The sequence below is a fragment of the Aquarana catesbeiana genome, linkage group LG07 (assembly GCF_042186555.1).
Source record: "Aquarana catesbeiana isolate 2022-GZ linkage group LG07, ASM4218655v1, whole genome shotgun sequence".
In the NCBI taxonomy this organism is placed as follows: Eukaryota; Metazoa; Chordata; class Amphibia; order Anura; family Ranidae; genus Aquarana; species Aquarana catesbeiana.
In genome coordinates, this window is record NC_133330.1 from 317,052,226 (window position 1) to 317,069,445 (window position 17,220).

The 17,220-nt window shown below is 44.0% G+C and overlaps 1 protein-coding gene across 1 annotated transcript in view; it reads right to left on the bottom strand.

Annotated features, from left to right (window-relative positions):
- TNNI3K (TNNI3 interacting kinase) overlaps window positions 1-17,220 on the bottom strand; it is a 459,065-nt gene that overhangs the window by 7,460 nt on the left and 434,385 nt on the right. Inside the window, exon 24 of the mRNA XM_073592079.1 lies at window positions 616-695. Within this exon, the coding sequence (XP_073448180.1) occupies window positions 616-695 (80 nt within the window). The remainder of the gene's footprint in view (window positions 1-615; window positions 696-17,220) is intronic.

Genomic DNA, 17,220 nt, shown 5'->3' on the forward strand with positions numbered 1-17,220 from the left:
TCCACCATTGCCACCATTAACAAACTTATGTCAACATTTTGTAATATTTTTGTTAATGTAAAGTTCATCTGTATGTTGATTACATTCTCATGCATGGTTTAGGAATTGCCAATGACCTACCCTCATTCTGTGAAATTATATATACTAGTTTTTTTTTCCTTTTTGATCTCTGTTTTCTATAGGCATCAAGGAAATCTTCAACAAAAAATATAATCTTTAAAACTGATTGTGTCACTGTAACTGTGGCTGGATTAGCAAAGAATTCATTTTGATTGGGTTTCTTCAGTTTCCTTTATCGAAGACATTTTATAGATTCTTGCCAAGGTCGGAATTTTTTTTCTGTAATGCTTCTGTAGAATTGTTTGTCATATTTTTATTCTTTTTTCTTTTACTTTTTTCATTCTTTCTGATTTATTATTTTTCTTATAACTTTGAACATAGAAACTTCCAGATGGCTGCCTAATCTGTTTATTTTAAGAGTAGCGGTCCAAGCTTTCAACTGAAAAAACATGCTGTTCTGGTCTTAAAATAAATGTTCAGGCTTTTCTAAGTCCATCTTCATGCAGAAAAATATTGTGATTACATTATTACTGTTACAAGTACATCTGTACTTACCATTCTTGTCTATCGGTGGGTACTGAAAACTTTTCTTCATCTCCTCTAAGGTCAAACCACGGCTGGAGGAGGCTTCTGAGCTGAAAAATAACAGCAGAAAAAACATTTTTGTTGTGTTGGCCGCTTTTTAAGTTGGTGAACAGAAATACTGATAATGCCTAATCTGAACAATGAGCTTGGCTACCTAAAACATACCTGAGCCTTGCCTATTTGCTTTTTAAGTTAGTGAACAGAAATACTGATAATGCCTAATCTGAACAATGAGCTTGGCTACCTAAAACATACCTGAGCCTTGCCTATTTGAGAGCCAAGCAATATGTTGGCTTTAAAGCAGGGGTCTCCAATCTTTTGACCTTCCAGGTTCACATTGGGAGAAGAGGAATGGTCTTGGGTCACACATAAAATACACTAACAATAAGGATAGCTGATGAGCAGAAAAAGTCAGGCAGATCACAAGTTAACGTTCACTGATATAGATAATGTAATGTAATAAACTTAATTTTTTTATATTTTTTTTTTATTATAAAAGTAAAAGAGGGAACATAAAACTAGTGCGATATCTGACGCTGTTTTTGATAAACTAACGCCCCAATATCTGGTTGGATGGATGGAGTAGCAATTCTCAATAAATTGTCAAGGCGCTCATCAAATATTTTGGTTGTAATTTTGCCCTTCTGTGCTCACAAATTTAGGTGCTGCCAAAAACTGCTGCCTGTGTTCTCTAATGCCGCGTACACACGGTCGGACTTTTCACCTGCAAAAGTCCGACGGACGCCGCCGGACCAAGTCCGGCGGACAATCCGACCGTGTGTGGTCTCCATCGGACTTCCGACGGACCGTTTCGGGCGGAAATCTGACATACTTTAGATTTGAAGCCTGCTTCAAATCTTTACGTCGTACCTCCGCCGGACTCAGTTCCTGACGGAAAGCCCGTTCGTCTGTATGCTAGTCCGAAGGACCAGATACGACGGAGGAGCAGGTTACTGCATCTCGCGCTCGCTGCAATAGGAAAAACTAATTTTCCCATTGCGGCGAGCGCGGGGGGCATCCCAGGCCCTTAGGTCTGGTATGGAACTTTAAGGAGAACCCCCTACGCCGAAAAACCGGCGTGGGGGTCCCCCCAAAATCCATACCAGACCCCGATCCGAGCACGCAGCCCGGCCGGTCAGGAAAGGGGGTGGGGACGAACGAGCGCCCCCCCCCCCTCCTGAACCGTACCAGGCCGCATGCCCTCAACATGGGGGGGTGCTTTGTGCCCCCCCACCACAAAGCACCTTGTCCCCATGTTGATGAGGACAAGGGCCTCTTCCCGACAACCCTGGCCGTTGGTTGTCGGGGTCTGCGGGCGGGGGGCTTATCGGAATCCGGGAGCCCCCTATAATAAGAGGGTCCCCAGATCCTGGCCCCCCCACCCTATGTGAATGAGTATGGGGTACATGGTACCCCTACCCATTCACCTAGGTAAAAAGTGTCAATAATAAAACACAACACAGGTTTTTAAAATAATTTATTAAACAGCTCCGGGGGGGTCTTCTTCCGTCTTCGGGGGTCCCTCTGGTTCATCTTCTCCCGGCGTCCGGTTGGTTCTTCTCCGCTCTCCGGCCTCTTCTCCCGGTGTCCCAGGTCGACCACGCCCCCTAAAACGTCACAGTCCCAGCATGCCTGGGACTGTGACATCATATGGGGGCGGGGTCTCCGCCTATATAAGTCACAACGCAGCCCTCAGAGACCAGTCCAGCCGGAGAGAGCGTCGTGTCAACATCTGGGGGAAGAGAAGAGAACACAAGAAGCCAAGAAGCCCAGAAGTCCGGAACTCCGCTGGCAATAGAGCTACCTGAAGACAGCGGAGGGGCCGGCCGAAGACCTGGGACACCGGGAGAAGAGGCCGGAGAGCGGAGAAGAACCAACCGGACGCCGGGAGAAGATGAACCAGAGGGAACCCCGAAGACGGAAGAAGACCCCCCCCGGAGCTGTTTAATAAATAATTTTAAAAACCTGTGTTGTGTTTTATTATTGACACTTTTTACCTAGGTGAATGGGTAGGGGTACCATGTACCCCATACTCATTCACATAGGGTGGGGGGGCCGGGATCTGGGGGCCTTCTTATTATAGGGGGCTCCCGGATTCCGATAAGCCCCCCGCCCGCAGACCCCGACAACCAACGGCCAGGGTTGTCGGGAAGAGGCCCTTGTCCTCATCAACATGGGGACAAGGTGCTTTGTGGTGGGGGGGCACCGCAAGGCGCCCCCTCCCCCAAAGCACCCCCCCATGTTGAGGGCATGCGGCCTGGTACGGTTCAGGAGGGGGGGGGGGCGCTCGTTCGTCCCCACCCCCTTTCCTGACCGGCCGGGCTGCGTGCTCGGATCGGGGTCTGGTATGGATTTTGGGGGGATCCCCACGCCGGTTTTTCGGCGTAGGGGGTTCCCCTTAAAGTTCCATACCAGACCTAAGGGCCTGCGACGGGGCTCGCAAGGTTTCAATCTCGCCAAAAAAAGCGGCGAGATTGAATTCTTTTTCTAGTCCCGTCGTACCCAAGTCACGTTCAAAATGAACGGACTTGTCCGTGTGTGTGAAAGTCCGTTCATTCTGAAAGTCCGTCGGGAAGACCGGATTCCGGAAAGTCCGGCCGTGTGTAGGCAAGTCCGGCCGTTCAGAAAGTCCGGCGGTAGTCCGCCGGAAGTCTGGCGGCAAGTACGTCGGACCTAGCTTTCTAGAAAGTCCGACCGTGTGTATGCGGCATTAGAGTAAACATTTAAATTTTTTTAAATTCTCCCCCAAAAATCAGAATTTTTAAGTGAGTTTACACTTGTAGCTGCTGGAAGCTGACTGACACCAAAGGTTGCCCTGACATTGTAAGCCTCCCGACACCTTTGACACTGTCAAAATGACAATGCAATTGCACAGACACCAGACTGCAGCCACGTAACCAAGTATTTGACCTAAAGTTCTTAAAGCAGATAAAACAGGAATGGCTTAGGCAAATGCTATTGTAGTATTAAACTCTTATGCCTCGTACACACGATCGGACTTTCCGCCAACAAAACCGTGGAATTTTGTCCGAAGGGCGTTGTCTTATAGGGCGTACACACGGTCGGACTTTGTTCGGACATTCCGACAACAAAATCCTAGGATTTTTTCCGACAGATGTTGGCTCAAACTTGTCTTGCATACACACGGTCACACAAAGTTGTCGGAAAATCCGATCATTCTGAACGCGGTGACGTAAAACACGTACGTCGGGACTATAAACGGGGCAGTGGCCAATAGCTTTCATCTCTTTATTTATTCTGAGCATGCGTGGCATTTTGTCCGTCGGATTTGTGTACACATGATCGGAATTTCCGACAACGGATTTTGTTGTCGGAAAATTTTATCTCCTGCTCTCCAACTTTGTGTGTCGGAAAATCCGATGGAAAATGTCCGATGGAGCCCACACACGGTCGGAATTTCCAACAACACGCTCCGATCGGACATTTTCCATCGGAAAATCCGACCGTGTGTACGGGGCATTAAACTTGTCTTGCATACACGCGGTCACACAAATGTTGGCCAACAATTGGGAACGTAGTGACATACTACATGGTTTTTCAGCTCTTTAGCGCCACCCTTTGGGCACCTTCTGCTAATTTCGTCTAAGTAGAAGTTTGGTGAGTGTTGATTTGTGCTTTTCTTTTCGCGTTTTTCATTTAGTGCTTTTCAGTTCGCGCTTTTCATTTTGTGCTTTTCAGTTTGTTTCTGAACGGCCGTTCGTCAACCAGACATGTTGCGGAATCGGAGGAGATAACGTGTTATTTATTATTGGCCTTGGAGTTTTTGCTTTAACATTATTTTTTTGGTTGAATAATGATTTGATTTGGTATATTTTCTACATTTTTGGATGCATAGAATACACTTTTTGGTTAAGTTTAGGGATGAGCTTCGAGTTCGACTCGAACATCGGCTGTTCGCCAGTTCGCTAAACAGCGAACAATTTGGGGTGTTCGCGGCAAATTCAAAAGCCGCGGAACACCCTTTAAAAGTCTATGGGAGAAATCAAAAGTGCTAATTTTAAAGGCTTATATGCAAGTTATTGTCATAAAAAGTGTTTGGGGACCTGCGTCCTGCCCCAGGGGACATGGATCAATGCAAAAAAAAGTTTTAAAAACAGCCTTTTTTTCAGGAGCAGTGATTTTAATAATGCTTAAAGTGAAACAATAAAAGTGTAATATTCCTTTAAATTTCGTACCTGGGGGGTGTCTATAGTATGCCTGTAAAGGGGCGCATGTTTCCCGTGTTTAGAACAGTCTGACAGCAAAATTACATTTCAAAGGAAAAAAAGTCATTTAAAACTACTTGCACTTATTAATGAATTGCCGGTCCGACAATACACATAAAAGTTTTTGGTGAAATGGTAGGGGTACAATACACATAAAAGTTCATGGATAAAAACGGCATGGGAATTCCCCACAGGGGAACCCCGAACCAAAATTTAAAAAAAAAATGACGTGGGGGGTCCCCCTAAATTCCATACCAGGCCCTTCAGATCTGGTATAGATATTAAGGGGGACCCCGGGCAAATTTAAAAAAAAAAAATGGCATGGAGTCCCCCTCAAAATCTATACCAGACCCTTCAGGTCTGGTATGGATTTTAAGGGGAACCCCGCGCCAAAATTAAAAAAAAAATGGCGTGGGTTCTCCCCAAAAATCCATACCAGACCCTTATCCGAGCACGCAACCTGGCAGGCCGCAGAAAAAGAGGGGGGGACGAGAGAGCGCCCCCCTCCTGAACCGTACTAGGCCACATGTCCTCAACATTGGGAGGGTGCTTTGGGTTAGCCCCTCAAAACAGCTTGTCTCCATTATGATGCCTGGTGGTTGTGGGGGTCTGCGGGCGGGGGGCTTATCGGAATCTGGAAGCCCCCTTTAACAAGGGGACCCCAGATCCTGGCCCTCCCCCCTTTGTGAAATGGTAAGGGGGTACTTTTGTACCCCCTTACCATTTCACAAAGGGGGGAGGGCCAGGATCTGGGGTCCCCTTGTTAAGGGGGGCTTCCAGATTACTTTTGTACCCCCTTACCATTTTTACAAAGGGGGGAGGGCCATGATCTGGGGTCCCCCTGTTAAAGGGGGCTTCCAGATTCCGATAAGCCCCCCGCCCGCAGACCCCCACAACCACCGGGCAAGGGTTGTGGGGAGGAGGCCCTTGTCCCCATCAATATGGAGACAAGGTGTTTTGGCGGGATAACCCAAAGCACCCTCCCAATGTTGAGGGCATGTGGCCTGGTACGGTTCAGGAGGGGGGGCGCTCTCTCATCCCCCCCTCTTTTCCTGCGGCCTGCCAGGTTGCGTGCTCGGATAAGGGTCTGGTATGGATTTTTGGGGAGAACCCACGCCATTTTTTAAAAAATTTTGGCGCGGGTTTCCCCTTAAAATCCATACCAGACCTGAAGGGTCTGGTATAGATTTTGTGGGGGACCCCACGCCATTTTTAAAAAAAAATTTGGCCGGGGTTCCCCTGAATATCTATACCAGACCTGAAGGGCCTGGTATGGAATTTAGGGGGACCCCCCACGTCTTTTTTTTTCTAAATTTTGGTTCGGGGTTCCCCTGTGGGGAATTCCCATGCCGTTTTTATCCATGAACTTTTATGTGTATTGTACCCCTACCATTTCACAAAAAAGTGTCAAAAATGTTAAAAATGACAAGAGACAGTTTTTGACAATTCCTTTATTTAAATGCTTCTTCTTTCTTCTATCTTCTATCTTCTTTCCTCTATCTTCTATCTTCCTTTGGTTTCTTCCTCCATCTTCTTCTTCTTCTGGTTCTTCTGTTTCTTCCTCCGGAGTTCTCGTCTGGCATCTTCCTCCACGGCGCCAGCGTCTTCTTCCCTTCGTCTTCTCGGGCTGCTCCGCATCCAGCATGGTGGGAGGCTCCCGCTGTGGGACGCTTCTCCTCTTCTGGCGGTTCTTAAATAACAGGGGGCGGGGCCACCCGGTGACCCCGCCTCCCTCTGACGTCACGGGGAATGCCACAGGGAAGTCCCAGTCAAGGCCCCAGTGCGTCAGAGGGGGGCAGGGTCACCGGGTGGCCCCGCCCTCCGTTATTTAAGAACTGTCAGAAGAGGAGAAGCGTCACACAGCGGGAGCCTCCCATCATGCTAGATGTGGAGTGGCCCGAGAAGACGAAGGGAAGAAGACGCTGGCGCCGCGGAGGAAGATGCCGGACGAGAACACCGGAGGGAGAACCAGAAGAACCAGAGGAAGAAACCGAAGGAATATAGAAGATAGAAGAAAGAAGATAGAAGAAAGAAGAAAGAAGAAGCATTTAAATAAAGGAATTGTCAAAAACTTTCTCTTGTCATTTTTAAAATTTTTTACACTTTGTTTGTGAAATGGTAGGGGTACTTTTGTACCCCCTTACTATTTCACACAGGGGGGAGGGCCGGGATCTGGGGGTCCCCTTGTTAAAGGGGGCTTCCAGATTCCGATAAGCCCCCCGCCCACAGACCCCCACAACCACTGGGCAAGGGTTGTGGGGATGAGGCCCTTGTCCCCATCAACATGGGGACAAGGTGTTTTGGGGGGCTACCCCAAAGCACCCTCCCAATGTTGAGGTCATGTGGCCTGGTACGGTTCAGGAGGGGGGGCGCTCTCTCGCCCCCCCTCTTTTCCTGCGGCCTGCCAGGTTACATGCTCGGATAAGGGTCTGGTATGGATTTTTGGGGAGACCCCACGCCATTTTTTAAAAAAATTTTGGCGCGGGGTTCTCCTTAAAATCCATACCAGACCTGAAGGGTCTGGTATAGATTTTGAGGGGGACCCCACGCCATTTAAAAAAAAAATTTTGGCTGGGGTTCCCCTTAATATCCATACCAGACCTGAAGGGCCTGGTATGGAATTTAGGGGGACCCCCCACGTCATTTTTTAAAAAATTTTGGTTCGGGGTTCCCCTGTGGGGAATTCCTGTGCCGTTTTTATCAATGAATTTTTATGTGTATTGTCGGACCGGCAATTCATTAATAGCCGCGAGTAGTTTAAATTACTTTTTTCCTTTGAAATGTCATTTTGCTGTCAGACTGTTCTAAACACGGGAAACATGCGCCCCTTTACAGGCATACTATAGACACCCCCCAGGTACAAAATTTAAAGGGATATTACACTTTTATTGTTTCACTTTAAGCATTTTTAAAATCACTGCTCCCGAAAAAACGGCTGTTTTTAAAACTTTTTTTGGGATTGATCCAAGTCCCCTGGGGCAGGACCCAGGTCCCCAAACACTTTTTATGACAATAACTTGCATATAAGCCTTTAAAATTAGCACTTTTGATTATTCATGTTCATGTCCCATAGACTTTAACGGTGTTCGCATGTTCAAACTGATTTTTTGCCTGTTCGCATGTTCTGGTGCGAACCAACCAGGGGGGTGTTCGGCTCATCCCTAGTTAAGTTCTATTGGCAGATAGCATGTCTGATTTTTTTTTTTTTTTTTTAATGCACAATAAAAAAAATGTGGAGAATAATACTTGGCTATGTGTTTTACTTCAAATGACAGTTTAGGAGTAGGCAGTTACATTTTAAAAAATACAATGTAAAATTGACAAGTAACACCAACATAGTTGTATCCTTGATCTTATAACATACGGGATAATGGTGTTGTGGTAACTTGCACAAATAAAAAAAAAAAAAACATAATAATATTATTCTTGATATCACTAGAAAAAAAAAGCCTTTGAAAATTTGTTTGCAATAACTACTTCAGTATCACCAGCAAAGCAGCTCCATTATTATCCCTTTAAAGAAGAAGAGAATTGTGCGTTGCATTTGGAGATTTCATAATTTGCCACGTCACAAATGTTAATTCTCCATTACAAATGCTAGTTTACCAGACGGACCGCTTCTGCTTCCGAGCATGCGTGTTTGTACTTTTGTCCGACGGACTTGTGTATACACGCTCGGAAAATCCGACAACACACATTTGTTGGCGGAAAATTTGAAAATATGCTAGCCAACATTTGTTGGCAGAAAGTCCGACAATAATTGTCCGATGGAGCATACACACTTTCGGATTTTCCGCCAACAGTCTGACATCCAACATTTCCCATCGGAAAGTCCGATTGTGTGTATGGGGCTTTACTCTTGGCACATATAAAACAGGTATGGAATGCAAATAAAGTTACAATACATCAGACAGTAGTAACCAGTAGACTCTGAAAGAACCTATGACCCCAGGTATTAAAGGGAAGAGAATGAACTTTTATGTCAGACTGCTCCCTTCAACTCCTGATGCCACAAGCCCAATAAACTCTGCGACACAATTACAGAACAACAAAGTTACCAGAAATGTAACACTTGACCGCTGAGAAGAGTTCCCCTTAATGCGTACAGATATTGTACACAAAGTCCTTTAGATGTGTGTGGGTGGTGGGGGAGGGAAGAGTAAAGAAGTCCTTGTGATGTAGATGTTCAGTGTCTTCAGCTAGCTTAACAAGGCCCCAAAGGGATTCCTGTACAATGGCGTCCAGCAGCTGAAAAAAGCATGTGCAAAGTGTCTCCTTGTTGAAGATTTATTGCAAAAGGTGGAATAAAGGTGTCTGAATGCAGTGTCTTTGAGGGGTGTAAAGGGGGTGGGTTTATGCCTGCTCACCAATCCTGATGATACCAGGCTCAAGGGAATAGAAGGTCCCAGGACGAGCTCCTGCAGAATCTGCAACCAGAGAAAGGTGCCCGATTGCACACCTTGCAACGCTGGGATTCAGCGAGGTCTGTACCGATGACCCCCGACAGTCAATCGGCCAACAGGGAGCTGGCAAAGGTGGATCCACTCGCGCATCCACCGGAGGCCCTCCACGCTGCCTAGGCCACAACACCTGCATTCAACCCGCTGAGTGGGTCCCTGCTCTCAGATGAAGGGGTCACATTTTTAACTTAACAATTATACATTTTTGAAGTGTATGTTTTTAACTAATTGCTCAAAATGTTTAATAAATTAACCTTAAATACAGGGTGAACCCATGACACAAAGGGGTGGATTTACTAAAGGCAAATAGACTGTGCACTTTGCAAAGTGCAGTGGTAATCTGAAAGTGCAGTTGCTTTAGAGCTTAGTAAATGAGCAGAAACTCTGCTGACTTCCACCATCCAACTATGTGCAAACAAAAATGCTGTCTTTTTAATTTTCCTTGCACGTGACTGGGTACTTTTTGCGAACTACAGCTTTACCTCATTTACTAAGCTCTGGTGCAACTGCACTTTGCAAAGTGCACAGCCTATTTGCCTTTAGTAAACTTACCCCAAAGTTTAAAGAGCATTGAAGGTCTTCTAAAGAGAACGTGCAGCAGATGCTGTTTGCTTTCATACTTTCTATCTCTGATTAAAACTTTTTATGAAGCCATCTGTATACAGCTAAAGGAAAGCGAAGGGTGGAGTTGGTGCTTCAGTGGCTTTCACAGCTGATCTTAGGAGATTTTTGTACTTGATGCAGAAACCCAGTGATGAAGTAGGAACAGGAAGTGCTGCAGGTGGCCTGGGACTCTTGTGATCCAAAACTCATGTTTCAGAGCTTCTGTCAAGGTAGAAAGTGATGACAGGGTCTTTATAAACACCCTGTACAAACAAACGGCCACTGCCCCAACCTATAACTGGCCTTAGCAGCAGGGAGCACATGGAAGGGAGAAGCATGTCAAACAAAAACAAAGAAAAATTCCCAGCTCAACTTACCAGCCAGCCTGCAACAAACTGAATTGCCCTGTCTAACAGTTCACGTTAATAACATGAGTTTAGTTTGCACACATTTGCAAATACATGCGTAAGCTGCAGAGGGTGCGAAAAGGCACCAGTCCTAACTCTATACATTTTGAGAACCTCAAGAGTAGGAGCACATATATACAGTGGGGAAAATAATTATTTGATCCCCTGCAGGTTTTGTAAGTTTGCCCACTTACAAAGAAATGAAGGGTCTATAGATGTTATCATAGGTGTATTTTAAATGATAGAAACAGAATCAACCAAAAATCCAGAAAAAACACACGTTACAAATGTTATAAATTGAGTTGCAGTTCAGTGAGTAATATAAGTATTTGATCCCCTACCAACCAACAATAATTCTGGCTCCCACAGACTGGCTACAGTATGTGCTCATGTGGTACACAGATTAGTTCTGTCAATTTAAAAAGGTCCTAACAACAACTTGTTATGTGTATAAAAGAATCCTGTCCACAGAATCTCTTTCTTCTATTCAAACCTCACCATTGTGGGCAAGACCAAAGAGCTGTCAAAGGATGTCAGGGACAAGTTTGTAGACCAGCACAAGGCTGGAATGGGCTACAAGACCATCAGCAAGCAGCATGGTGAGAAGGAGACAACTGTTGGAGAGATTTTTCGCAAATGGAAGAAATACAAAATAACCATGAATCGCCCTCGGTCTGGAGCTCCATGCAAGATTTCACCTCATGGGGTAAGGATGATCATGAGAAAAATGAGGCATCAGCCCAGAACTACACGGGAGGAGCTTGTGAATGATCTCAAGGCAGTTGGGACAACAGTCACCAAACAAACCATTGGTAACACAATACGCCACCATGGATTGAAATCCTGCAGTGGCCCAAGGTCCCCCTCCTCAAGAAGGCACATGTACAGGCCTGTCTGAAGTTTGCCAATGAACATCTAAATGATTCAGAGAAAGTGCTGTGGTCAGATGAGACCAAAATTGAGCTCTTTGACATTAACTCGACTTGAAGTGTTTGGAGGAAGAAAAATGCTGACTATGACCCTAAGAACACCATCCCTGCAGTCAAGCACGGAGGTGGAAACATTATGCTTTGGGGCTGTTTCTCTGCTAAAGGTACAGGCTTACTTTGCCGCATTAAGGGGCCAATGGACGGGGCCATGTATTGCAAAATCTTGGATGAGAACCTTCTTCCCTCAGCCAGAACACTGAAGATGGGTCGTGGATGGGTCCTCCAGCATGACAATGACCCAAAACATACCGCCAAGGAAACAAAGGAGTGGCTCAAGAAGAAGCACATTAAGGACATGTCTCCAGACCTTAATCCTATAAAAAATGTATGGAGGGAGCTGAAACTTCAAGTTGCCAAGCGACAGCCAAGAAACCTTAAGGATTTAGAGAAGATCTGTAAAAAAGAGTGGACCAAAATCCCTCCTGAGATGTGTGCAAACCTGGTAACCAACTACAAGAAACATCTTACCTCTGTGCTTGCCAACAAGGGTTTCTCCACCAAGTACTAAGTCATGTTTTGCTTGGGGGATCAAATACTTATTTTACTCACTGAACTGCAACTCAGTTTATAACATTTGTATCATGTGTTTTTTTCTGGGGTTTTGGTTGATATTCTGTCTCTATCATTTAAAATACACCTATGATAAAAATTATAGACCCTTCATTTCTATGTAATGGGCAAACTTACAAAATCTGCAGGGGATCAAATACTTATTTTCCCCACTGTAGTAATGAATAGAGTGAGGGCAGTTTTGCCTGGAGGGAGCCCACTCCTCTTTATAAACACCCTACCTGGCACCTCTCTTGGGGCTGAAGACTGGGGCAGTCCAGATCCAATGCCTACCTGTCTTGCTGCCCCCTCGTTTTCAGGATTAAGAAGACTCAGGATCTGGTGCATCATGCAACCATGAATTTAGTTATTTGGACCATTTACTTTAACTTTTGGTTTAAATCTGCTGGGGAGATTAGCTAGAGGAAGGAAGGGGGGGGGGGGGGGGTGTAAAGTTTATTAGGGGAAAGGGGTACCTGGCTCGGGTTCAGCTTAAACAAATTGGGGAAATTAGAAGCCTCTATTAATAATTAAAAAATACAAGGTCTCATTGCTTTCTAACTAGACAGAATGTCCTCTAAGACTGATCCAAGGACATCTGCCTCATCAGCAAATCAGAGAAGTCAACTTAGACAGAACATTACTTGGTAGTAAAAAAAAAAAAGTTATTCTCCCACTTCTACCAACAGTCAATGTACGGTATTGATTTTATATGTTGTATTGCCACGTAGAACCTGTTTAAAAATGTAAGAGCCCTCGTACACACACGGCTTGTGTCCCTCTGGTATAAATATTTTATCAGTCTTGGTGCTATCGAATTGCAGCTAGATGTCTTTGCGGTGGACAAGCTGGCAGCCTGATGATTTGGAGGAACTGTCCTCGTCTCTTAGAATGTTTATCGGCATTTTCCAGGTAAGACAAACCTTTATCTTGATTCTTTCTTCCCCTCTCAGATAGCAAGAGATTGCCTGGGGATTTTACAGATAAAACATAAAAAACGTCTCTCGGCTAAGAATACCAATGCAGGTGACACCTTGCAGACACTTTGCAAATGTTTGGAGCTCTTAACAGTCAAAAAAAGAGAATTGTATCGTTATCAATTTTCAAACTCTCCCTAAAGTCATTTTGAGAATATGTCTGATTTCACTAGCACATGGCAGGTAAGTTGCATTTATTTAGCTAAGAAAGTTTATTCTATGTGTGTATATTTGTATGAATACCAACTTCTTATTAGTTAACAGACAAGCAGCCAATTCTTGCATGATTCAGACTTTCATGTTATGATTCTTACTGTCTTTCCTACATTCTTATTGTAGTGGTGGGTGGGAAGCATAGAGAACATCTAAAGCCAATTTTAGCGTAGGAAAGGGCTAAAAAAAACATTTTTATCATTTGTGTTCCATTAAGGAAGCTTTCTATCACTTCCTGTCTCAGAGAAAAAGAGTGGGTTAAAAGAAAATCTCTCCATTGTAATGTAAATAACCCCCCCAGACAACTTTCAGAAGAAGAGGTGCCCCCATCAGAAGATTTCCTGTTCTGTTAACCCAAATTTTTGTATTTTTATTACTTTCAGTCTCGATGACCAGCAGTGTTGCTACACCCTGGCACCTAGGGCATGTGTCGCAGGTCTTTTACTGAGTGCCCTGGATCTCCTTTGGGATGTGGAGATAATATTTTCTACGCATTATACAGTTTTAAAGCAATGGGGCTGATTTACTAAAACCAGGAAGAGCAAAATCTGATGCAGCTATGCATGGTAGCCAATCAGCTTCTAACTTCAGCTTGTTCAATTAAGCTTTAACAAAAAAAAAAAGATTGGTTTCTATGCAGAGCTGCACCACATTTTGCACTCTCCAGTTTTAGTAACTCAACCCCATTGCATAATGTGTCTACTTTTCAATATATCTTACGTTGTTATCATAATATGATTGTTTTTGCTTAAATCATTTTTGTTCAGTCAAAAAGATTTTATTAGTTTTAGATTTGATCCAAAGTGGTCATCATGGTATTTTACCAGCTCCTCAACATTTTCATGGTCTACTAGGCCCCTAGAAATGCCTCTGCTGGTCACAGTTGTCACCAGGACATATAAAGAAACTGAATCTTCCCAACAAGGACGCAACAATAAAACCCTGGTGGACCCCAGACAAGGTTGATCCACTTTGACACACAAGCTCTTTAGGGCATGGTCTGGATTTTTGATCTCTGAGCCGTAACCAGTTCAAAGACTGAGTGGTACCCATGTTTAGGGCCCTATGCATTAAAGGACCACTGTCCAGATGCAGGTCTTCTACATTCTGGGCATTTGTCCCTGAACACGTAGGGGCCTTAAACGTGGGTTCCACTCGGTAATGCATTCAGCCCTGCCGAGCTGCAGCCTGCCATAAACCTCAACAGGCTGCAAGCAGTAGGGGTGGATGATGCACTTGTCCTTAGGCAAACCAAATGCCAGGAGGACCCACTGCAGCTAGACAGCCCTGTGTGAAACTCTATTAGACCCCTTTCACACTGGGGCGGTTTGCAGGCGTTATTGCGCTAAAAATAGCGCCTGCAAACCGCACCTAAACAGCCTCCGCTGTTTGTTCAGTGTGAAAGCCCGAGGGCTTTCACACTGATGCGGTGCGCTGGCAGGAGAAGAAAAAATCTCCTGTCAGCCGCTTCTTTGGAGCGGTGAAGGAGCGGTGTATTCACCGCTCCTAAACCGCTCCTGCCCATTGAAATCAATGGGACAGCGCGGCTATAGCCGCGGTAATACCGCGGCTATAGCCGCGCTATACGAGGGGTTTTAACCCTTTTTCGGCCGCCAGTGGGGGGTTAAAACCGCACCGCTAGCGGCCGAATACCGCGGTAAAACAGCGCTAAATATAGCGCTGTTTTACCGCCGACGCCCCCTACCGCCCCAGTGTGAAAGGGGCCTTAGGGATGTAATGCAGGTAGACAAACTTGTTTGCAAGGGGCCTCACTTCATACCTCCCAACTTTTTGAGATGGAAATGAGGGACACCATTTAGCAACAGTATGTAGGTATAGGACACACCCCCTGCCACGCCCCCAAAGGTGAATTATACAGAAAAATGTGGAAAATGGGGGTGGGACTTTACATGAAGCATGTCATTGTAATTAATAAAAGTTTAAAAATAATTAGTTTTAATGTAATTTAATGTCATGATCCCCTAGAGGTAGTCCATGATGTTTGTAATCATAATAAATGAATAAATTATATAAAAAGATAATATATCTCATTTGAAATATAATCATGAAAAAATATATACAGAAAAATGATTAGTTAAACCCACAAGTGCATTTTTTTACCACTACTATTCCTTTATATTGGCTTTTGAAATTTACAAATGCAGCAATTTAGAAATTGGAAACACTGGGAAACGATTTTTGAAAGATAAAAAGTTATTTCTAAATTATATATACAACTATATAGGTCAGACCAAAATGAGGGACAAATGAGGAGGAAAGAGGGACAGAGGGACATTGTTTCAAATCAGGGACAGTCCCTAGAAATCAGGGACAGTTGAGAGCTATGACATTGGTCTGTGAACAATTACAGACCAGTAATCAATGATAGAAACTTTGTAAACTTTAGAATAGGTCATGCTGCCAAAGAGAAGAGATGAGAATGGAGGATGCGGGAGCAGATACAAACCCATATGGATCAATGGTGTGTTAATTAAAGTTTTATTTGGTTAGTTGTTTTTTTATTTTATTTTTTTGCAAATGCAAAGTTATGCAAACTGCACAATATATTGCCGCTATTTAGAGATTATCACTATCAATTCCTATGATTTTTTTTTTTCATAAAATTTTTGCCCCTAATTGATAAATGCATCTTATTCTCTAAAATGTTACCCATGTGGTCCTATTAACACTTTATAAGGGGGCCGGCTTATGAAAATAGCACATTTCCTTTAATCAGAAACTATATTTTAGGTTGAAAAAAATCTTTAAATAAGTCTAGAATTGGTTTATGTCTTTCAGATGGTACATGCTAATGATGTAGTAAATTTTATACACCATGTTGTGTGATCATAGACATTGATATCATCTCTCTTGATCGGCTGCAGAAATCTATTAACATAATTTTGAAAGAAATCTGTTTGTTTAAGAAACGTCTTCTTTGCAATTATTTTTACAGTAAAAAAAACAAAAAAACAAAAAAAACCCCTTATATTCTTATTGCAGGTTTGACAAATAGTGATTGGATCATATGACACTTTAACGTTGACCATCTTAAAGTGATTGCAAACCCCTATTTTTTTTAAATAACAAACATGTTATGCTTACCTGTTCTGTGTAATGGTTTTGTACAGGTCAGTCCCAATAATTCTCTTCTCAGGTCCCCCGCTGGTGCTCCTGGCTCCTCCCCCCACTGAGTGCCCACTATAGCAAGCCTCTTGCTATGGGGGCACTCATGCAGACTTGCTCCTGAGCTGGCTCTGTGTGTCCATAGACACACAAAGAGTGGCACAGCCCTGCCCCCTGCTCCCTCCTCACTGGCTGTGGCTGGCTCCAATGTCTATCACTGCTGTCTCTAAGCTTATGAGGAGGGAGAGAGCTGACAGAGCCTCAGCTCTTGTTCACATTTCTAGATCAAGATCGGGCTCAGGTAAGTATAAGGGGGGGGGGGGGGGGGGCTTGTGGGAGCTGCACTTTAGCCTTTAGAACCCCTTTAAAGTCACTTGAGGTTAAAAAAAATTAACAAAACAAAAAAAACAGCAATAACCACTTAAGGACCAGCCCTATTCTGACACTTTTGTAAAAAAAATCAGGTCACAGGGTATTTGCACTTTAATGAATTAAAAAAACACAATATACAGTGGAGACGGAAAGTATTCAGATCCCCTTAAATCTTTCACTCTTTGTTATATTGCAGCCATTTGCTAAAATCATTTAAGTTTATTTTTTTTCCTCATTAATGTACACACAGCACCCCATATTGACAGAGAAACACAGCATTGTTGACATCTTTGCAGATTTATTAAAAAACAAAAAACTGAAATATCACATGGTCCTAAGTATTCAGACCCTTTGCTGTGACACTCATATATTTAACTCAGGTGCTGTCCATTTCTTCTGATCATCCTTGAGATGGTTCTACATCTTCATTTGAGTCCAGCTGTGTTTGATTATACTGATTGGACTTGATTAGGAAAGCCACACACCTGTCTATATAAGACCTTACAGCTCACAGTGCATGTCAGAGCAAATGAGAATCATAAGATCAAAGGAACTGCTTGAAGAGCTCAGAGACAGAATTGTGGCAAGGCACAGATCTGGCCAAGGTTACAAAAAATTTCTGCTGCACTTAAGGTTCCTAAGAGCACAGTGGA